At 51.7% G+C, this 23758-nt stretch overlaps 1 protein-coding gene across 5 annotated transcripts in view; it reads right to left on the bottom strand.

The window, feature by feature from the left end:
- Positions 1–23758, bottom strand: part of NTRK3 (neurotrophic receptor tyrosine kinase 3) — a 380449-nt gene that overhangs the window by 270352 nt on the left and 86339 nt on the right. For all 5 annotated transcript variants that reach the window (XM_045067153.1, XM_045067149.1, XM_045067150.1 and 2 more), the window contains one exon: positions 1232–1300. In XM_045067153.1, coding sequence (XP_044923088.1) covers positions 1232–1300 — 69 coding nt within the window. The remainder of the gene's footprint in view (positions 1–1231; positions 1301–23758) is intronic.

Here is a 23758-nt window from a genome sequence, read left to right as displayed (position 1 = left end):
GGGCACTCAGGTCCATGAGGATAAGTAGGGTATACAAAGCCATCATGGGGTAATGGGCTATTGAGTCACTGGATGTAAATATTCCCCCTCCTCGACCAGCTGGATTGGAAAAGCTAAGATCCTGACTCATCTGTGAACTCAGGTCTTCCCAGGTGGAGGGAAGGGGTGGGGGATTGAAAGGCTGACAGCACGGGCAGAGATCCAAGGCTACCGACTCTTGGTAAAGTTGGTAAAGCAACCTGCATTCAGTGAATTTGGATCTGAGTCACTAAATAAAAGGGAACACATGAGCAGTGTCTCTGGAACCCTACCTCCCTAATTTCATCCATGCCTCAATTCCTTTTCAATTTATTCCTTGATTTGTTCCCTCAACATAACACGCTGTCCTTCATGCACAGAGATGACCCTGATGACTCATACAACAACACAACTCGTTTTTTCCAGCAGTGGTCAGGAATTTTCACTCCTTCGTCCAACAAGGGTTTGCACAAAATGGCTGGAGGGGGTAGGGGTGCATCTATCAGCCTGGGAAGATAGTCAGGCCAAGCAGTCCACAGGCAGATTAAATAAATATATAGACTTGCCTCCCACCCCCCACCACTGGGATGCCCATATGCAAGCCAAACAGACTGACAAAAGATGATGAGTGACGGAAAGGGCACGCAATTGGAAGTCACAGGCCTGGGTTTAAGGTTGGCCTCTAGGTTGGCCAGTACCTAACAATGCAATCTTGCCTGGGTCTCATGTGCCTTTTGGGGGCTCAGCACCTTCACCTTAAAATGAAGAAATACATTTTATATTGGAGATATAATAACACCTATCTCCCATAATGCTCCTGATGATAAGTCCATTTTTTTCATGATGATAAAGCTAAAGTCACATCAATGAAAGCGCACCTCATCATCCACAGAATCACTTATTATAAATTGAAAATACTCTCTAATATTATAAGTATAAATGCTATTACTACTAGTTACCTACAGACCACAGAACTAGGTCCTGCTCAGAGATAAGATCCCGGTCTTCTTCAGAATTGTGCTGGAAAGAGCATCAGAAATCAAGCAACAAAGAGGGTGTCTCGCTCTCGCTGAACATGGTACACTCTGTGCCACCCAGCCCAAGGAGCCCCAAGGGCACACCCAACCTCGGGCGGTTCCACCACCCCACATTTCTTCCCACCCAACCTCTACCACCGCTCTACTGCTTGGAGGGTCTTTGAAGCCAAACTTACAATTCCCGAAGACTCAGCGTCTGGAAGAGCTGCCATGAGAGTGTGGTGAGCCGGTTACTCGACAGGTTTCTGCAAGAGTGACAGATAAAGGGAAAATTAAGGGACAGACCCGGCATGAGTAATGCTCTTGGTAGGAAGCTTGGTTATTTCACAGGAACTTGGCTTTGTTGTTCTTTTCTTTGGTCCATTCTGCTAACAGCGTATCCGCCAGTAGTCAAGGCCCCAGATCAGGTTTGGAGAGGATTTCGAGGAAGCGAAAGTGAGAGATTTACAATGTTAAAAAAAAAAAAAATGGAAGAAAAAGAAAAGAACGGTTGGTCATTTTCCCACATTCTCTCACCACAGTAAAGGTTCAGGGAAACTTCTGGAGGCCACCCTCCCACAGGGGGACAGAGCTCTTAGGATACACAAGCCAACAAGCTTTCTTCTTCATTTTTATTATTGAAGTGTCACAGACATTTAAAAAACTGGGCATATTTAATGCATACATCTTGATGAATTTCCAGGCAAGTGTATACCCATGAAACTGTCACCATAAACAATGCCATAAACTTAACCATCAACTTTAAAAATTTCTCCCTCCCTCTCCCTCTCTCTTTCTTTCTTTCTTTCTTTTTTTTTTCTTTTTTTTTTTTTTTTGCTATAACCGTTAATATAAGATATAACTTCTTAACACATTTTTAGGTGTACACACCACCTAATTAATGACTCACGACGCTGTACGGTACATCTCTAGGACTTACTCGTCTTGCATAAATGAAATTACGCCCCCTGTTACCATCAAGAATTCTTAACATTCACAATAGTGGGAAACCCTGCAGGTCACCTACAATTTCTTCTACCCAGTCCCTCCCCCAGCAAAGAGGCCCATCCGTGATCAAGACATCAGCCTTTTGTTCACACTTCTGTTCTCCTCCTAATGGCTATTTAATTGTTCTCATTAGGATGTACAGAGGAAAGGAGTAGCCATTAGTCTTCCAAATAATAGAAGAAACACACCCACGGTGATCACGTTGCCAGGCTCAACAGACGACGCTTGACATGACAACAGCCCTTCAAGGCGGCAGTTAGACACGGTCGGAGTCAACATGATCCCGTAGGAGCACTACTCCTGCACTGATGAGATGGGACGGTGGTAAGATGCCACGCAGGTCAACATTATCCACACACGCGTGCGCGCGCATGCATTGGTGTCAATTAAACACGCAGGTGATGAACCCAAGTACAGACTCCTGTTCACGCACGCGCGCATCCACTCTCCGCACACCTCCACTTAGATGACTTCTACAGCAGACACTTGGGGAGGACCCAAATACAGACTTCTTGGGGGAAAGGAAAGGGGCACAAATGAGAAGGTCTCTCTGAAACTTACATTCAAGTCTCAAATGAATAAGCAAGGCAACGGCAGTTCGCCAATGACAGAAGGAAGGAGACAAACCAAGATGCCATCATGGATGCCGGAGAGGGAGACAGCTCCTTTACACAGGCGCTTCGGGAGGTGTCCTCCAAGAGGGTAGCATCGAGCTGAGGCTAGAGCAGGAATGAACTGGTGCCAGGGCCGGGGTTTTCTGGGCAGTGGGAGCAAGAAGAGCAAAGGCAGAAAGGGGGCCGGTGGGAAAGGAGTTAGTGGAGAGCGGTCGGGGGTGAGGAGGAGAGGCAGCAGCCACAACCACCTTGCCGGCCATGGTGAGAACCTTGGGTTTTTATTTTAAGGAGCAAAGAGAAGGCACTGGATGGCTTTAAGTAGGGAAGGGACATAATCTAATGACCATTTCTTAAAGTAAGAGACCAAGCCTGGAAGCTGGCAGACGATTAGGAGGCTGCGGTAGTGTTGAGGAAGGGGATTAGAGATAACGAAGCAGGTGGATTCAAGGAGTGGGGGAGAGCGCCCCCAGAACCTCCTACTGGATTGGGCCTGGGAGAGGAGGGAGCAAGACGCCAACCATCAGGCCAGCAGCCAGATCACTTAGTGAGACCAGGAAGGCGGTAAAAGCATGATATCTGGGGTTCAGATCATGAGCAAATGCTTGCAAATGCGAAGTCTGAGATGCCTGTGAAATATCCAGAAAGAGAAATCAGCTAGGCTGGTGGATACCTGCGTCTGGAGGTCTCGGGGAAGTCCAGGCTGGTGGCATCACAGACGGCACACACCGATTTCACAGGGACAGATGGCACACACAAGGACAACCTAAGGGACAGGGCTTCCCCTTCATATCTGAGGCAGCCCTGCCCTTGGTGACAGCCGGTGACTGTGTTAGAAAGACAGCCCCCTTTCTGCGGGGGCAGGGGACTGGTGGGCAAAGGAAGGGGACCACAGGAGCAGATCCCCAGGCGTCCTGTTCCACTCCCCCCACACCCAGCACTTTCCACAGTGTCCTCCAGCCTGCACATCCCTGTCTACAGAGGACACCTCCGGAGCCCGCTTCCTGTGGATGGAAGGAAGCGCTCGAACGCCGTATGAATCACCAAAGCTTATAAACCTTAAACTGCACACTCGGCTTCCTAAAACCCCTACTCCCGGTCCGTCGTGGGTCTGCAAACCTCCTCCATGACCCAGTGACCAGAAGGAAAGGGAGATAAAGGAAGGCCTGCGTGGTGGCCACTGAAGGACACCAATGGAGCACGGCTCCCCTGACCCACCTCCTGCTCAGGAGGGTGGAGTGGGAATCTGGTGCACATGCCCGGCGAGCGGCTGGCTTTACACTGGGTTTTGCACCTGGAGCTCAGACGGTGGGGTCAAGGATTCTGGGTCTCGGTACCGTGCTTGGGTCCCCATTACGCTTAGCCTCTGTGAGGTTCCAGCAAATGTGAGTGACTCACCCAGGTAGAAGGCTTCTGTCCTGTTCTCCCGGCTCACTGTCTGCCCACAACCGCAGCAGTGGCAGCCGACGTCAAACAGGCCCACCGGCCGCAAGGTCCCCTCCTCACTGGGGCACCTCCTTGAGCAGAACCCCCAGTTCTAAAACCAAGCAGCACCCCACGACAGCAGCCAGGAACCCCCAGAGTCGCCGAGCGCTCAGAAGCAGCCCCGTCTGTCTCTCCCCCACCCCACCCCCGCGAGAAGCAGGGACTAATGCAGGTATGAGGCAGGTGAAGCGGGGACCCTGCCCATCTCTGAGGGAAGACCAGCCTGGGAGCGTGTGCCGGCGGGTTCCTGGGGAGCCTGAGGCAGGGATCAGGCTACCAGCAACGTCCTTCCACAAAGGTCATGTTTTGCTACATTAGGCAGAAATGTCATGAGAAAATTGGATTCTAGAAGAAAGAAAATAACAGGCATTCTGGGCAAATAAAGACTAAGAAATAGTATTATCTCCTTATTACAAGCTGGAGAGGGGAGGGGGCCCTGGGATATTCGGGAATGGGGAGTAGACAGGGGAGGGGGGCCCCTGTTCTCCTGGGGTTGTCTTGGCTTCATCTCCTTCCTGCCACGCCCACCAAGCCCCACCGGGAAGAGAAAGGGCCCCTGGATTCCTCCAGCTCTTTGGCCAGATGGAGCAGCCGCTGCAGGACTCACGGGCTGTGTCCAGGACGACCAGCTCCCCTCCTCCCCAGCCACCTCCCCGGGACACAGACCATCTCCTCCCGTTGGAGGGAAAGCCTGCCCTTACCTCTTCTGCACACCAGCTACTCTCCTGTGCTCCCACCTCCCTGCCAACCCATACTACCACTAAAACCAACAGCCACCACTCACCAAGGGCTTACTACTGAACACCAGGTACTGTGTTCAGCACTTTTACATTCATGACCCTATTTAGTATATGCAACGGAACAGGGCGGGTGTTACTAACATCTCTGCGGTCGATCTGAACGGGTCTGAGTGGCCTTAAGGCAAAGACTCGGTCAAGAAACAACAAACCACACCCCCAGGAATGTGCGCAACGGAGGCGCAGACATGTAAATTCCCAGGTATGTGCACACACACACACACACACACACACACCCTCGGCGTATGTTGCCAGAGATGGGCACTGTGCTACATGAGTCTCTGGAGGAAGGCAGTGCACACAACCTGCACAACTGTACATGTACCCAGTACCTCGCCAGAGAAACGTGAGAGTGAAGCGCCCAGCCCCAGAGACAATTATGTACACAGAGGACACACAAGGCAAACACAGAGCCACCCCAAGACAAGCAGGGCACACCTCTGGCCACCCTCCCCTCACGGGCATTTATAGATGCTCATGGTGCAGGAAAATAGGGACGCTGGGACTCAGGGCTTTGATTGACTGACCGCCCCCCTCAGAACTCACTACCCCTGATTTTCCTCCCAGCTAGTGCCCCAGCGGGATTCGCCTGCCACCTGTAATTGATGGGCTGGCTACCCTGCTCATCAGACTCAAGGGTTAGGAACCATCCTGCCTCCAGCCCCACAGCAGCGTCTTCCGGAAGCCTCGTCCCTGACAGATCCATTATCCCCCATCTCTGACTTGTGCTTGGGTCAATGGCCAGGTTCCCAGCCACCTGACCACTGGATTTAATTTGGTGAGCAAGATTTTACAAGATGAGGCATCAAATACTTTCCCAAAATCAAGGTCTGTGACATGGCCCCCGTATCCCTCATCTGAGACTACCAAACAGCCATTAATTCTGTCCCACACTGCTGGCTCTCTCACAATCCAGACTCTGGGGCCCAGAGTAATGAACAATGACGAAGCTCCTGGGTGCTCTGGGAACAGGGAGCCAGACAAACAGATGGCCAAAATCGGACCCAGCGGAAACAGAGGGCTGAGATGGCCCTTTCTTCCATTAACCCCTTGGTGAACATGGGCCCTCCCTGGCTTAACACCTCAGCATGGCCAGCAGCCTCATGACCTTCCTAAAGGGGACAGCCGACTCCAGCAGGATAGAACCCATGACCTAGGAGGATGTCGCCCTCCACCCTGGGAACCCTGCTGTCCAACCAGAGGTCACTCAAGATGGATCCTGTTGCCAAGAAAAGGCAACCAGATGAATTCCTGAGTTGCCCCAAAGGCACCAAGTCTATGGGGGCTGAGACTTGAGGAGGGGACACTAAGCTCCATCCGCGAGTGATCCTGAAGCTGGGAGACTTCGTGGAGTGCCTGGATGTACAACATGGCTGACGTTTCGAAGGGCTTCGTCTTCTCTCCAGGCCCAGGAGGCAGGTGGTGTTTCAAGACTGGAGTGTGGAAGGAATAGCTGGAAGGTGCCAGGTTCCCTCTTTGAACCCCCCAAACTCTCTTTTCCATCTTCCCAGACCTGCGGGCCCCTGGGCCCCCCACAACTCCCCTTACATCTGTATAAATACACGGGATGCTAATGGAGCCCCCTCTCCAAAGTCATTATCACTGTGTGATGGTCTGTGTCTCCTCTCCTGGGCCCCCCACCCTCTTCCTCTATTTACCTCGCACTCTGTTTGGGTTCCACCCTGAGCCCTCGGACCATCTTCCAGGTTCCTGTTTATAAGTCCCATCCCCTCTGCCCTGGACTTGGATGTGAAACTCACCTCAAGAAACCCTTTGGAGTAAGAAAAGAAAAAAGAGAGAGAGAGAGAACACTGAAAACCAGGAGCGTGTTCAGCTGCAGCCCAAAGACAAAGGTGGCTTCTCCTAGAGGATCCATTCCACTGCCTGCAAAAGGCCTATTCTGAACACCGTCCTGGCTCAGAGCATCAAGCATGGCTAACCAGCAGAGGTCAAGGCCCTTCTCGTCTTGTAGGCTCCAGGAGCTGTGGCTTACTGGCTGCGTCCATCATAATCTCAATCTCATTTCCTTCATCCAAGAAGGCAGCATTTTGAAAGGTGCAATTCCTTGGGCGCCTGGGTAGTTCAGTCAGTTAAGTATCAGCCTTCGACTTGGGTCATCATCTAAGGGTGCTGGGATCAAGACCTGAGTCTGGCCCCCGGCCCAGCAGAGAGTCTGCTTCTCCCTCCGCCCCTCCCCTCACTTGTTCTCTCTCTCTCTAAAATAAGTAAATAAAATCTTAAAAAAAAAAAAGTGCAATTCTTCCTTCCCTTCTGTGACATCAGACGTCCCCTTGGCAGTCTGTCTGTCCTCCTTCCATTTTCCCCATAAAAGAAACATCTCGGTCTTCGTGGAAATAGCCAAGTCCCTCCCCTGCCACCCGATACCAGGATTCTTTTGAAATTGCTGAAGAACATGGAGGGAAGGTCAAGAAAAGAGAACCACCACCCCATCCCCATGCAGCACCAACCCCACATAGAGTTTCCTAGAAAGGAACCAGCCCACCAGAGAGGGAGAAGGCTGCCAGTCTACTGCCCACTTCTCCAAGACCCAGGGCATGTATGGTGCATTGACCTTGACCTTGTGACTTTGTGTACAGTCAACCCCGCACCAGAGGTGACTGTAGCCCACCATGAGGAGTCATGAAGGTGGCTGCCACCAACCTCCTTGAGATGAACCGGTGGGAAGGAAGGAAGCGCCATATGCAATCTCATCCCCCAGGCCTGCTACCAGCCACCAAGGAGGCTGTGCAAGCCAACCTCTTAAAATCCAGTGCCTGTGACAAGGAAGCAGGGGCTGCCACCCAACGTTCCTCTTGAAGACCAAGAAATATTTTTCTACATCATTGATATATTTGCTTTCCCCTCAATTAAATTGCTGTAAAAGGGGGTGGGGGTTAAGGCCATTTGAGCCATTTTTATTCAGCTAAATTACACTGGATGGCTCATTTAATGAACTTTAATGAAGCCAAAATGCTTTCTCTAATCAAATCTCAAGTGACGTGACTGGTCTCTTGACCTTAGATCAGGAGACTGGAGGCAGCTTTTCTACAAGGCTCTGTGCTGGGCTGGACCAGGGTTTCCCAGAGAATGTTCCTGGGAATCTTAAATCTGTAGTACGTTAATGGATATTATAAGGGCAAAAAAATTCATGTTGCTTGAAAAATGTGGTTTTAAACAAATTAAATGGGCTCATTTATTGCAGAACTTCTCAGAGCCTTTATGAAGAGAAGGATCTGACCTACTGAGTCTCAAACTTATTGGACCACAGAACCTTTTCCATCAGGCATCCAACCAAAAATGTCACCCCACATAGCATACAGAAATGATGGTTGTGGTCAAGAAATAGGTATTTGCTCTTGGTCCAGCATTCTTGGCTCACAGCTACCAAAAACCCTGGAATTTCTTGAGCAGTAAAAACAATGAGAACATCTTTTGTTATAATATTTGAGCTCTTCTCCTCAGCTCCTGAGATTGCTTCAGAGAATAAGGGGACATTTGCAAAGCCCCTGAAGATGGGGGCTGGTTGCCAGGGGAACCAACCCCTGATTTCTAGAGAGGGGAGAGGCAGTGGAGGTTGAATCAATCACCAGTGGCCAATGATGGACTCAAATAGGCCTAAGTAATAAAAGCCCCACATAACCCCATTTTAAAAAAAGGAGTCCAGGGTTGGTGAACCACCACACTTCCTTGTGCCCCCAGGCCACATCAAACTCCACAAGGACGAAAGCTCCTTGGTTCGAGACCTGGCCTTATGTATCTCTTCATCTGGCTGTTGATTTGTACTCTTTAATATCCTTTGTAATAAACCAGTAATCCAGTGAGTAAATTAGTTTCCTGAGTTCCGTGAGCCACTCTAGTAAATTAATCGCACCCAAGGAAGGGGGTGTCATGGGGACCTGTGATTTACAGCCAGGGTATCAGAAGCACCAGGAAGATTCTGGACTGGGGACCGGCATCTCAAGTGGGATCTGAGGCTGTCTCTGCGTAGATGGTGGCGGAATTGAGTTGAACTACAGGACACCCAGCTGGTGTCCCAGAATTGCTTGGTGGTGTGGGGAGAAAAGCCCACGCATTGGAAACTGGGTGCAGAATCATTCATCATGGAGTGCCGGGCTCGGCAAGCTAGCATCTGCAGGCCAGCACTCTGTTCTTGTAAATAGATTTTTGGAATACAGCCACACCCCTTCATGTCTGTGTTGTCTGGACCCACGTTCGAGGGGGAATAATGGCCCTCTGAAGAGGTCCACATCCAAGTCCCCAGAATCTGAGAATAGATCAGTTTCTGCTGCGAAAGAGACTCCGTGAATGTAATTAAGAGTGTGGACCTTGAGATGAGAAAATTATCCTTAATTATCCCCTGGCCCCAGGGCAATCACAAGCATCCTCAGAAGTGGAAGGGCGGGGACAGAGAGGTCAGAGAGGAATGTGACTAAGGAGGAAAGGAAAAGACCTGGGTTGTGCTGGCTTTGAAGATGGAGCCCGACGCCACCTGCCAAGGGCTGTGCATGCCTCTAGAAGTTGGGAGAGGCAATGAAACAAATTCTCCATGAGCCTCCAGAAGGGACCCCAGCCCTGAGGACACCTGGATTTTTTAGCCCAGCGAGGAGCATGCTGGTTCTAAGCTACACCGTGTAAGACGAGACATTGGTGTTTTTAAGCCACAATGTTTAGGGTAATTTGTTATAGCAGCTACAGAAAACTCATACACCCTCGGAGCCTGCGTCAGAGACACAGGGTTGAATAGTGATCACAGAAGATAGAAAATACTCAGTTCCAGAAAAAGTGTGCCAGCCCTCACCCGTGAAAATATAATGGGAGCCATATAGGCAAATTCAAATTTTCTGGTGGTCACATTTTGAAAAGTGAAAAGAAAGAGGTGAAAGTAGTTGTACTCACACGTGACCCTTTACTCAATAACCATAAAGTGTCATCTATTTGTAGGATCAATCTAATAAATGTTAATGAGATCATTCATTAGCATTTGTGTGTGTGTTCTGTCTTTGAAATCCACGTGTACTTACACTCACAACACACCTCCATTTGGACTGGCCACTTTTCAAGGGTCTAAGAGCCACGGACGGCAGCTCTCGACCATCTACACAAGCCAGGCACTGACCGGGGTCCCTCAGTGGACTGGAGCCGCCAACAGGTAGAGAAGTAGAGCTCTTAAGTTCTCCAAAGGGCAGCTGTCCTCTCTGCAGGTGCCAATCCGTCCCAGAACCCAGCAGCCACGCAGCTTGTCGTGGGGAACAGAATCACTCCGGTCATCCCCAGCCACCTGGCAACACCAGCAGGAAGGTGCCGGCGTCCTCTCGAGCTGGAGAAGCTCAGGACAGGCAAGGAAAGAGGCATGCTGAGGAGATGGAGAAGGAGGGTGTCCCCACACTGGAGACACTAGGCTTGGGTGTGATCACTGGACATTTGGTATTCCCGGCCCACCTAATCCAGTCCAGGCTCTGCCTTGAAGTTCAAGTCTCTTCACACGAGGACCTCAACCCCCTGTTTGCATGTCCTTCCCATCACTACCCACCTCCCTCCCCATAACAAACCCTGAAGACTTCCCATCCCACAACTCGGGATTCCCGAGTTGGCGGAGCCCTCACGGCTTCCTGGCACTTCCCCGTCTCCACACCACGGTGCCCAGCGCCCTCTACCATTCACGCTCTTGCTCCCTGTCCTGTAGGCCCAGTTCAGATGGTCCTAAGTATGACCAGTGCCACCCAGTGTGCAACCTTCTGGCCCCCTCTTCCTCCCATGCATTTAGTCTGGGCCCATGTGTCAGGCCACCGGCTTTGAAGGACCGCTCTGAGGCTGCTGGCCCCCTCCCACCGCAGACCGCTCTTCCTGCAAGTAGAGAATCACCTCTTTGTGGCTGGAGAGCCCTCACGGGCCCCAGAGCAGAGCAAAACTCAATAAATGTACAGAGAATTCAGCTGAATCCCCACAGAACGTGGGCATCATCCCGGACCAGACGCCGGCCCTTCCTCTGTTGCATCCATGTTTTGTGACCCCGGGTATACTCCCCGACCTCTCTGCTCCTGTGCACGCTGGGGATATGGACAGGGCCTGTCCCTTTGACTGGCAGTGAGGGCTAAACGGGCTGCGGTGAACGGGGCACAGAAAGCAGCTGGCACAGGGCCTGGACCTCGACAGACACAGTCTATCATTGTTCAAGCGCGGCGTCTCTCCCCTTATCGGCCCATCTCCAGTCGCCGCTGAAGCTACAACAGGCCCAAGCCCATGCGAACAGGTGCAGAGATCCAGGCGATGACCTCCTGAACTCAGCCATCAACAAAATCTCAGTTCAATGAAAGAACAGAGAAACCCACTTTCATGAGACAACAAGCAGCATCTACCCCCCCGCCCCCCAGGAGATGCACTGGGACCTGAACTCTGGCCCAGCCTACTGCCCACATGCCTGGGCAGAGCCTGAGGGCCCCACGGGTCCAGGGAAGGTGGAGAGCTCACTGTGAAGCCTGGGGGCAGACGTCTGTTCACAGGGCTCAGGAAAAGGCCTTGACATGAGCTCTGAGCCTCCACACAGTCTGCCTCTCCCCAGGCCTTGAGCGTTATGGAGACTGTTTCGAGGGGTTTTGCTCCTTGGGAATTTCTTTTCAGACAAATTAACCAAAAGCTAATTGCCCTGAAGCAGGAGAGCTCTCTCTGGAGCCCCAGGGTCGGGGAAATGAGACCTGACACACAGGGGGCCTTCTGACCAGCAGGCCTCTCAGGAGCAGAGCCAGCCAGGCCTGGTTCAGGGAGCCACGGCCTCCAACACAGATTCTGGTACGTGAACACTGAAGTGGGGACACTCATGTTTCACCGGACAGCCATTGTGACAAGAGAAAAATAAAGACACACAGAAAGCAACTGTGGGACAATCAAGAAAGTAACTAGAAGCAAAGCAGAGGCTATCGAGGGGGGAAAGCCACAGGGAGCGTGGCTGAGGCCCCCCAGGGGCTGGTGAAGAAAACGCCAAGCACGTTGTCAGGACAGGGGACCCCGAGTCCGGGGAGGCTGGCAGGGAGAAGGGCAGGAAGGAGCCAGAAGGCCAGGCCACCCCGCTCTTCAAGATGTAGAAAGCATGTTTCTGCTTATTATCTTCTAGCTACACCAGGCACCTAAGATCTCTGTTCTAAGATCTACTCTTGGGATTCAAGGAAAACCGATGGGTCTCCCCAAAACAACAACATGATGCAGAGAAAGCTGCTCTGGTCCGTTTATAAGAAAATGTGATTAGGCCCACATCGCGCTCGATCGCTTCTTTCACGATGAGAGGTTGGAAGGAGACCAGGCCCAAGCGGGGGCTTAAGGTTAGCATCTAGGGCACGGGTTCTCCAGCCCTGGGCATCAGCGGCACCTGGAGGCTGAGAAGACCCAGACAACCAGGCTCCCTCTCCCAGGGTTTCTGAGTCAGGGTCTGGCCTGGAATTTGCATTGCTGAGCAGTTCCCTGGGGGAGGCCGATGTCCCCGGTCTGGGAACCACACTCCCAGAGCCACTGATGTAGTGAAATTCTGTCTTTCCAATGAGTGGACTTCACCTCCTATCAGCTCCTTCTGTCCTGAAAACCTGGACGATCCTACGTTGTCGGAGAGAATAAAACAGCCACGCGCCCAGTTGTAAAGAGACGCAGTGTGAGGAGCTGAGGGACCTCCCACAGGAGCTCCTGGGGACAGATGCCGCTGTTAATGACAGAAAGGGGTCTGAGCACCCCGACCTGAACCTGGGTAGGGGAGTGCCAAGGGGGAGGCGCTACCAGGCAGTCAGGAGAATGGCTGCAACAGTGCTAGAAACTGACTAAACTGAGTAGACTGGGACCCTGCCCAGCTGCCCGGTGGAGGGGGTCCCTTTGAGGCCAGAGGATGCACCAAGAAGCAGAGACCTGAGCCCAGAACCCAAGAGATTTTCCTAGGAGCTTGGAGCATGGTGTCATCCCTTAGGATGAAAGGGCTAACGGAGGCCACTCTCTCCCGAGCTGGCTTTGTGGACAGCTGCCGAAGGGCTTCGGGAGGCCCAGAGCCCCTCAGTCCTCCCTGGTCCTTCCCCTTCTCAGACCAGACCCTGTGTGTGGATTTCAAGAGGTGTCGCCAACTGCTGTCTGCCTCCCTTCCAGCAGAGCTAGGAGGACATGTGGACGCCCCTGTCGCTTGGGGCCTTCTCATCCACGGGGCTGGCCAGCAGAACGGGTCATGGAGACCACGTGAGGAAGTGGGTACCACATCAGTTTTTAAGGTGGAAAGTATGGGCATCTGTCACTGCAGACAGAGCCCAGGCAAGGCAGCGTGGTGAAGAGCTCATCATGTCCCCACTGTATTGTTCTGGGGTCCCCATGTCATAGGGCAGGCAGGAACTTCCCAAGTGTGGTCCCCAGCCCAGCAGCATCAGCATCACCGAGACTCATTAGAAATATACCTTCTTGGGTCCCAGCCAAGACCTCCTGAATCAGAACCCCTTGGGGTGAGCCCCACACCCCATGCTGTACCAGGCCCTCCAGGTGATGCTGGATTCTGCTCCAGCGCGAGGAGCAGTGGTCCACTGGTGGCCGACAGCACAGACTTGGAGCCAAACTGACAAGCTAGACTCTCGGCTCTGGCCCTCTCGGAGGGCATGACCCACCCTCCCAACTGCCAGAGAACATCACAGAACCTCTCTGGATCCGTCTCTTCCTCCAGACCCCTGAAGTCCTAACAGTATCTGCCTTACGGGGCAGCTCTAAGGATGAAAATGAATTAGTGAATGTCAAACGTCCAACACAGCGCCTGGCACACAGTAGGTACGCAGCCCATGGTCACGGGGCTATTGCACGTGTTGGTAATGACGGCAGCTAACACACAAGGCGATTATTCTGGGCCAGCTCTCGTGCAAGGTTCTACACGGGAGAGTTCACCTAAACTCTTGGTCCAACAGCCCAATGAGGGACATACGACCACCCCATCACCATCACCATCATCATTTCTACTTTCCAGAAGGGAGATCATGGAGCAAAGAAGTTAGGTCTCCTGCCCTGGGTCAACAGCTGCTGCAACGGGGAGCCAAGAATTGGACCCTCACAGCCTGGCCACAGTCCGTGTTCCTTACCACCCACCAGGAGTAGCAGGAGTAGGCGTGTTCCTGGGGTTCCAGCTCCTGTGCGTCCCATGACCCCTAGCATCCCAAGACCCACTAGGACAAAATCTTACCACGCTTAAGCCGAATTTGGAAAATGCTTCCCAAGCCCCAGGTCTGGGAAGACTGGAATTCTTGATTGCCAAAAGGGGGAATTGAATCAGATTTCCCACTGTGTCCCCTGGGTCTAACGGGGACCCCATGTAAAGCCTTAAAGGATGGCGATCCACCTTCCAGCACTGTGGGGCCCACCAGGAGAGGCACAAAGAGCCCTTGTCCAGTGATGGAAATATATCCCTACAGACCTTTCCTTCCCTACAGACCAGAACACACGCAGGGAGGGGCCTGCTAGAGTCAGACAGATGACAACATGTCCTGGGGCGGAGCGCCTCAGAGCACATCCCCAGGAGGCATGTGAGTGGGAGACCCGAGGCAGAACAAAAGTGCAGAGTGGCCACTGAGTGGAGCACAGGTCAGCCTGTTAGCGTGACTGCCTCGTGCCACGGGGCTGGGCACATCTGGAAGCACTGCTCCTGGTCTCCGCGTACAGCTGACTTTAGAAACAGCAGGCAAAATGGAAACACAACAAAGAAATAATGGGGCTCCGTGTCCGCATCAAACGCTTGTCCCTGTAATGAACCAGCAGCACCTGGGACTAAGAATTCTGCAGGAGACTCTGCCCCAAGCCAAGTCTGTCCCGGAGTCCTCAAAGCACCAGCCCCACAGCAAACAAGAACATAAAGTTCCCGGGAGGTTCTCTCTCCTTGCGTGGCCCCTTTCTGGCTATGTAGTTCTTGGAAAGCTCTCTTCAGCACTCGGAGCCTCCTCTCTCCTCTGAAATGGGAGCAAAAATCTCTAGCACATCAGACGGTGGGAATGAAATAAAACGATGTATGTGGATGCCCCGCAGGGTGCCCGTCCTATGTGGGCAGTCCCCGAAAACGGGCTTTTATTACCAGTGGAGACTCGGAAAGAACAAAGATGGTGAGAGATCACAACTATTAACGAGATAACTAAAGCGGGGGGGGGGGGGCAACCACCAGGGGAAAGGGAGGGACGAGGGGCGGGACCCATGCTCAAGTTCCTAAACCCTCCGTGGCCGTGGCACGTGGAGGGAGCCGTCACCACAGGAACAACAAAACAAGGAAACTCACCCCCAATAATGCGCTCGGCAGACGCTGCTAAATGGTTTCCAATTAATTAACTGATTACATGATAGAACAGAAGGGGATTCGAAAGAGCGCTGTTGACCTTTAAGAATAATTAATATATCAGGATAGCAAACTCGTCCAAGGAAAATAATGAGGAACATTTTAATATTCCATTCGAAAGCTCTGGATAGGGAGGCAGATGGACCTTTCCTAAGCAACGCCCGGCTCCCTCCACCTCCCCTAGCTTCCTGGCTACCCACCACCTCCCACTCAGCCTCTTCCTCCAGATCCTGTGACCTCTGGATGCCCACCTCTGCACACCAGCACTGCTGCCCCTGCCCTGTCCCTGCCTGGACCTGCAGCCCTCTGTTTGCCGGGGGAATGACAGCAAACTAAGGGGGGCGGTTGAAAGGTTCCCCATGCCACTGTATGGGAGGGGGGATGCAGAGAGAGGTGCATCAGCTCCCCCTTCACAGTCCATATGGGTACCTGGAAGCCTCTCTCCCCACCGAGTGTGCTGTCGGGGTCAGCACCCCAGACAGGGGTCGGTGCCCCTCCTCCTGGCTCCTGGCTCCTGGCTCTCCCGGCAATTCCACCATCACAGCCCTAATGGAATATATGGTTCTCGATCTGATGGCAAGCATTCAAGCAGTCTGTGAGGTCATGGCCCATCTATCTTAGTCACAATTCTACTGTCCCCAGCATCCAGCAACACAGTGTTGTTGAGTGGATCTGCACTGAGTTCTCCGCCGGGAACAGACTTCCATGACACTCCGGATTCCCCCAGAATTTCAGGCAAATGCCTAATCAAACTCCAGGACTCCCTGGAATAGCCTTCCTCCAAACAGCCTTCCTGACGGCCGCCTCCCAACTCAGTTTTCCCACCTCCAGGGCCGCCGAGTGGTCTGTCCATCCCTTTAGTTCAGCACTTGTCACTCTGTCTGTCTCTCAATAGTCTGGCTTCCTATTAGCCAAGGGACCCCCTACAAGTAAAAACAGGGCTTTTCTTGATCTCTTTGTATCCCCAGTATAAGCAAAATGTCTGGTATACAGTAGGTGCCCAGGAAATATTAGCTGAGGATCCCAAGGATAAATGGAAGTTCATTGGCTAAAAGGAGGCAAATCCCATAAAACCTCCAATCCCCTTACATAGCTCCAAGGACACGAGATCCATTCATTCAACATGTACCGATGACCGGTGACCACATATCCCCGCTTGCCCAAACAGTCCCAGTTCTGGTCTGTTGTCCAGAATCCCGTTCCGTTAGTTCCCTTTCACTCTCAGAAGGGTCCCAGTCCCGGGGCATCTGGCTGGTCCCGGGGCATCTGGCTGGCCCAGGTGGTTGAGCGTCCAACTCTTGCTTTTGGCTCCGGTCGTGATCTCAGGGTCACGGGACTGAGCCCCCACTTCAGGCTCCTTGCTCAGAGCAAAGTCTGCTGGGGATTCTCTCTCTCCCTCTCCCTCTGTCCCTTCCCCAGCACCCACACTCTCCAAATAAATAAATAAATAGGTAAAATCTTCTTTAAAAAAACAGGGTCCCAGTTTGGACAATAATTTTACTGAATTCCTACTATGTGCTATGCCCCCTTCAGCTGTTGGCTTACAGTGAGAATAATAGACACAGGCCAATCCTCTAAACAAAGTTTTAGTATCATCTCAGCTCTAACTATATTGAAAGCCAGCCTCCGCTCCCTTAATCATTCAGCCCACACGAATCTGGTACCTAGTCCATGCCAGGCAATGCTGGGCCCTGGTGCATAAGTGAAGGAGACATGTTCTCCCATGGAAACCATTCAATGCCTACATTTCCAGAAGAATCTGGGGAAGGGGATCTGTCTGAAAGGTTTGCATGTGACTCAGAATCTGAATGTTCCTTATGGTCTTTAATCCTTGGTGGGGAGCAATCAGGTCGGCCATGGTCCCCATAGCCATGCATGTTAGCTGGCCCAGGGTAAGATATCCTTGCTCTAAAATATCTTGTTTTTTGTTTTGGGTTTTTTTTTTCCCTTAATCCTTAGAAATGGCAGGTCCAAGGGTATTTGCAAGGAAGTATACAGCTACAGATAGGAGAGATCCTAGAGAATGATCTCCAGAACCCCATGACTCCTAGGAGACCCAGCCCCACTCCCGATCCCCCTCCTGCTTCCCTGGGTTCTCATCAGTCTTCAAACAGACTTCTCCCAGCCCAGCTTATTCTAAATCACTGCAGAATTCAGGGTCCTATAGCTAATCTTATTTTCAAAGCTCACATGGCTTTGCTTCTACCAAAACTCTCCATGTTACCACTCCCGCTCTCCTCCTCGGTGTCAGAAGCACTGGCCTCCCCTCTCAGTCACCTTGACTGTCAGTAACAGCCATGCCCCTTCTCCTGAGCTGCAGCCACAATTAGGGGCCAGCGGCCCCCGGCCTCCCACCCCCACCCCCATCTCGATCTCGCTTCCAGTGTCTGCTGAAAACATGGCTTTTCTCCTTTTAATTACACTTCTCTGCTCCCTCTCTGTTATTGGCCTCATGACTCAGGGCTTCAATTTATTCACCAAACAATGTCATTACACCACTGTTTTCCGTAATTTATACCATGCACGGTCTTTTGGCCTCTGTTGTCCAATTCTGCAAAATGTTTGGGGAAAGCAGTGTTCGTTCCTATTCCCCATGGCCTCTCTCCTGCAGAGAGATCTGGCAGAGTCCCCAGAGACTTATGCAAGACCTCTTATCTCACACTCAGTATATGGAGCCGAGAACCAACCCCTACCCCACTTGGTTCCATATCAATCCTCAAAGGGTTGTTTCTTCACCTCCCACTCGCCCCCATAGGTTACGTGAGGATCCGGGATACCCTGGGGACAGGAGGGCATTTGTCTGTGCAGCCAAGGCATTTTGGATTGAGACTTACAGAAAAGAGAATGGAATAGAAAAGCACATGGGGACGTGGTCCTGGCCAAGATTAGCTCCCCCAGGGGTGACCATCCACACAAGGGGCCATGGACTGTGTTTCTGCACAGTTTTTTGTTTTCACAAAGCAGAAGGCACAGTTTGCACTTCGATCACAAACATTGTTACAAGAAAGCACCCAAGGAAATTTCACTGAATGGTCTGAATTGCGCACATCTTGCACTAAGCAGGGTGCCAAACTCCACTAATTCTTTCTTAAACCAGCACCATGATGGCTGACCTCGACTTAATTTAAACCTTGAGCTTTGAACACAAGTGCAAACAATTAATTAACTTGCTAATCATTTTTCCATGCTATGAGGATTCTTCCAGAATCATTAACAATAATCATGTGAATAAACTAAAGAAAATTGGGATACAGAAATAATTTTCTAAGGACAGAAATAATGAGTAACATTTATTGAGTGCTTGTTAGGAACTAATTACTAAAGATATTAGATATCAGATATTAAAGATATCAGTCCACTGAATCTTCCCCCCAAACCATTTATGGTCCATATTATTGTTATGATTTGTTCTCATGTTAAAGATTTTTTTAAAAAATCTATGGCTTAGAGATTAGATAGCTAGTTCAAGGTCACAAAGCTGGTACTGTTAAAACGGGCTGAGCCAGTGCGTCTGATTCCAGAATCCATGACCTCATTAGCATAGTAGCACATGTGTGTATGTGTGTGTGTGTGTGTGTTGTTTGTGTGTGCGTTACACATGCATGTAAGCCAGAACGTGTCTGGATCTCAAGTCGGGGGCTCTGTGAAAGCCTTCCAAGAATGAAGAGGGCAGGCACATCATCACAAGGGACAAACCCACGAGTACCATAACTCTATCAGCTCTGCTGTACTGCATCCACACTTTGTCCCCATGTGACTATTCCTATGAGAAAGCACAAGGCAGAGCCACCAGCTTTTGGCCCCATTCAACAGAAACAGAACAGGCTTGATAAAGGGATGAGCACAGCCTGTTTGGATCAGAGACCCTGGGAGCTCTGCCCTGGAGGAAAAAGCCCCCGCCCAGCTCAGTTCCCTTGTCATGGCTCTAGATGATTCCCCAGTTCCGAGTAACCAAAGTCATAAAACACAATCCTCCTTCTGTCTGGCCTGGGCCGGGGAGGAGAGAATAGGAACAAGCAGGTGCTCTTCTCAGGTGCTCTTTCCTGCTTTGGTCTGGATCTCGCCAGGCAGGCTAGTAGAGTTCTGTCCACCCCATGTGCAAGGTTCTTCCTGAATGCCACGTGGCTCTCACTTAAGGGGACATATGGACCACAAGCAAACAAGAGGATGGTAGAGAAAGGAAAACGGAGAGGCCAGGACCAGGGAGCCTCTCTCTGAGAAGCGGCCTCGGCTCTGGCCATGGTGCTGAATCCCCAGGGAGAGGAACATGGAGGCTGAGGGCTGAAAGGCAAAAGTGGTGGTAGGGAGACACCAGTTTCCCTAACGAGAAGAAACAATTTTTCAATACTCCTTTTGGAAAATCTGGGCTCCTGAATACCCTCAGAGACGTAAACCACCCTGTACACTGATACAACAGAAAAGAACATGAGTTCTGGAGCAGACATTTATAGATATGAATCCATATCTTTAGCTGTGTGACCTTGGGCAAGTTACATAACCTCTCTGAGCCCAGGAGTCCTCATCTGTAAAACAAGAAGCATACCACTCATTCAAACAGGATCCCTGTTGCAAGAGTGCTTAGAAGAGAGCTTAATACAATAAATATTTCTTCTCTCTTTCTTTTGGCTTCATTCTCTGCTTGCTTACAAATGCTTACACACACACACACACACACACACACACACACATACACAAAATCCATGAGCTTTCTCCCTCTTCCTATATAATGCTGCACATATTCCTTCAAAAACAAATTTAAGGACCATGTCCTTCCCCAGCATCCCTAGGATACACAAACTGTTCTGCCTGCTATGGTCCGCATCCTGGCATCTCTGGTCTAAGAAAGCTAACTCTTTCTTCCCTACTAGACTGAACATTCCAGCTCCATCTGGACCAAGTCCTGCCTTAGTGTCTCCATTCCTCCCCATCCCAAGCCACGATGCTGGCCACAGGGGGAGACCTTTCCAAAGCACCACTCACCTGCATTTAACAAGGCCCACTGTAGCATTCTCCATCTGGTCACCTAACCTAGATCATGAAACTAAGAATATCTGAATGTTTTCAGACTACTTTTGAGTTAGTCTCTGACAGTGACCCAGATACCACAATATTGCCAGTAAAGCCAGTGTTGATATGTGTCTCCCATGTAGTAGAACAGTAACTTAAAAAAAAAAAAAAATCACGGTGGTGATGGGTCTGTGGAAAGTGTCAGAGCAGCATCAAAACCCAGAAGTCCAGAAACCAGGTGAAGCTCCTCCCCGCTGTCTGCAGTGACTTAGGGAACAGCCCAGTGTAGCAAAAAAGACAAGGCACGGGGAGTCTGAGCCTGGGGTTCTGGTCCAGCATTCACTACTTCCAGCTCTGTGGCCTTGGGTGGTTCACTCTCTCTGTTTCCTTAGCAGAAAGATAGGGATGATGCTACTTCACCTTAATACTGCCTGTTAAGGATGGTACTTTCGAGAGCACTTCATAAAGCATTATAGTCATATTGGGGGTAAGCATGTTGCTTGGGGAACTGGTCATCAGTCCTAAGAAGACACATGTCCGTGTCACTCTCATAACATCACACCACACCACCATCTCCACTCCATGTCCACCTGCGGGACCCCGAACAGACACGTCCACTCATTTCACAGGGGCTTAGGAAATCTCACAGGTGCCTAGCATCTTAGTGTGAGTCTGGGACAACAAAATAGAAACCCTGCAAAATTCTCATATGATCGAGAGATGTGTGGACGGAAAGACCTAACATCTGTAAGGATCTCACTATGTGCAAGACTTCAAATACATTCTCTCTTCCAAGTCCCAGAACACAAGCCTAGGAAAGGGGTGATTTTAGCGCCAGAGCAAGAACCAGCTCAGAGAGATTAGATGTCTTTTTGGGGGTGGGGGGAGATCTTATTCATTTATTTGACAGAGAGAAATCACAAGTAGGCAGAGAGGCAGGCAGAGAGAGAAGGGGAAGCAGGCTCCCTGCTGAGCAGAGAGCCTGATGCGGGCCTCGATCCCAGGACCCTGAGATCACGACCTGAGCCGAAAGCAGAGGCTTAACACAATGAGCCACCCAGGTGCCCAAGATTAGATGTCTTGACTGAGGTCCCACAGCTGCTTGGCAGTCAGGCTGGGGATGGAGCCCAGTTCGGAGGGACTCCAGTGTCTGTGCCCTGAGACACAACACCACGCCCCACACCCCTCCTTGGTGCTTCACCAAAATAAGGGAGGGGAGGGGGCAAGGCAAGAAAATCCTACGAGGCCCGCCTATGCAACCACCTAATAGATGCTGTCGGTGTTCTCTGAAAAGCCCAACACGGTCTCTCACGCATGCCTACTCAGAGCCAGCGAGTGAGGCTTTCCAGAGGTCTCTGAGGTCGGAGCAGAGACTGACACCCGTGAGAGAGACCAAGGGGGGACAGGAGCAGGGAAGGATGGCAGGAGAGGGAAAGACCCGATGAGAGAAAGCTGCTGGGGATCAGGCCCGGGGAGTGCATTTATTAATATTCTAAACGGAGTTCTGACTTCTTAAGCTTTATTTAAGAACATGCCCGACTGTATAATTACAAGGCCTTAATTTGTTTTCTTTTCCGCACAATAAATAAGGAGCCCACGGTTGCTCTTTGCACACACCGCCCTTGCTGCCTCGACAGAGGTTCTTTTTTTTTTTTTTTAAGATTTTATTTATTTATTTGACAGAGAGAGATCACAAGTAGACGGAGAGGCAGGCAGAGAGATAGAGGGAAGCAGGCTCCCCGCTGAGCAGAGAGCCTGACGTGGGACTCGATCCCAGGACCCTGAGATCATGACCTGAGCCAAAGGCAGCGGCTTAACTCACTGAGCCACCCAGGCGCCCCTTGACAGAGGTTCTTGATTGCAGACGGGCAGCTGGCACACAGGGGGCAGCCCCACTGCCGCCGGCGCAGGTGAGCGGCCTGCCCCCGGGGGCACAGCTGGGAGCCCCAGATGTGGGGAAAGGCAAGAAGACCGAGGGGCCCTTGTATTTCTGGAGAATGGCATGGCATAGGTGAGTGGGGAAGTCAGACCCCCTGGACGCCCCTGGGGAGCGGGCACTGCTGGGCACGCTGTGCTCAGAGGCGCCGACATGATATGGCAATGGGCTCAGCAAGCAGCAGGGGAGACCGTTCCATCTCTCAAAGGCAGAAGCCTGCTTCCTAGTGCCCCCGGCTGTGTCTGTGCACCGAATGCCTCAGGGCATCGGACTCACCAATGACAAAGGGGAAACCAACCTGCCTCGAGTCGTCCCTGCCACCATCCCCTGACGCCTGCACCAAATGCCAGGGCTGTGCCGTGTGCTGGGTGTCCAGTGGTGGAGGCAAGAGGCAAGAGGCCCGTCCCCAGGGAGCTCTCAGCACAGTAGGGACAATAAACATCACATCATTAAAAGCATAATGATGAAATTCAAAGGCATGCTTACTGGGACAAGCGCAAAGGAAGGACAAGAACAGGGACCAAAGGAAAGGGACGGGGTGTGGCGTCGTGAGCAGAAGGCTGTCAGGGGACCCTTGGGCTGAACCTGGAAGGAGGAGTAGCCACTCTCTAGAGAGAGTGGGGGCCGGACGAAAGCCTGCCCTGCGAGGGGCCAGGACAGGCAAGGGCTGTGCAGGGAGATGGCCCGGGACACTGCCGGTGTGGAGGGGAGTCAGTGCAGCAGGGGCAGAGGGCGTGGGAGGACGTGTAGTGGGAGGCGGGTGTGCAGAAGTGCAGGAACGGGTCCCAGGGTTGGCCCCCGACCTGTGCACGCTGAACCGTTGAGGTTCCTGCCACAACGACCCACTCACCCAGGAAACTGAGGCAGAGACTCTGGTGCTTCCCAACAGCCTCAAAGGCACCAGACCTCCCTCTGGAAGGAGGCATGGAGGTCTCTGACACACACCGTCTGGCCGAAAATGGGGACCTAGGGAAGGGGTCCTGCCCTGCAGCCCTGACCCCCCCCCCACTCGGGCTCTCCCTAACATGACCAGCCCTCAGAGTTCAGCTGCCTTGGTGATAGACGTCTCAGATCACCGAACAAACCTGGAAGACAGCAGAGCTGGAAGCAAGATCCTAACCCATTTGTTCTGACCCTTTATGGAGCACAGGGCAAGACAGTGGTGGCGATCCAGCTACCAGCCCAATTCCAGGGTCAGTGTGGGGGACCTGTGGTTCCTCAAACACCGCCAGGCCGCTGAGCACATAGCGCACGGCTCCCTCTACCAAGAAGTGTCCTCACCCTATAACTCACCACCCATTCCCTCACCAAGCTCCTTCCAGCCACCATCTCCTACCCATAGAGTAAAGCCTCAACCCTCTGCCTCTCTCTCCTGTCCCCAGCCACATCACTGAATCCAAAGACCTACGTGTAATTCATCTTTGTCGCTTTGCCTGCGAAGCACCAGGACCGGGCCAGATGCTCCTGATGGGAATTAATAAATTCATGTCTCACGAAAATGCCACATGACCCGGAGGGCCACTGTGAGTGAACGTCACAGGACTCTAGGACACAAGGTTGGT

This window comes from Mustela putorius, unplaced genomic scaffold, assembly GCF_011764305.1.
Source record: "Mustela putorius furo isolate JIRA1106 unplaced genomic scaffold, ASM1176430v1.1 tig00003875_pilon_pilon_pilon, whole genome shotgun sequence".
Taxonomy (NCBI): Eukaryota; Metazoa; Chordata; class Mammalia; order Carnivora; family Mustelidae; genus Mustela; species Mustela putorius.
Note: the sequence above shows the minus strand (reverse complement) of the source record. Positions and strands in the feature narration are given on the sequence as shown.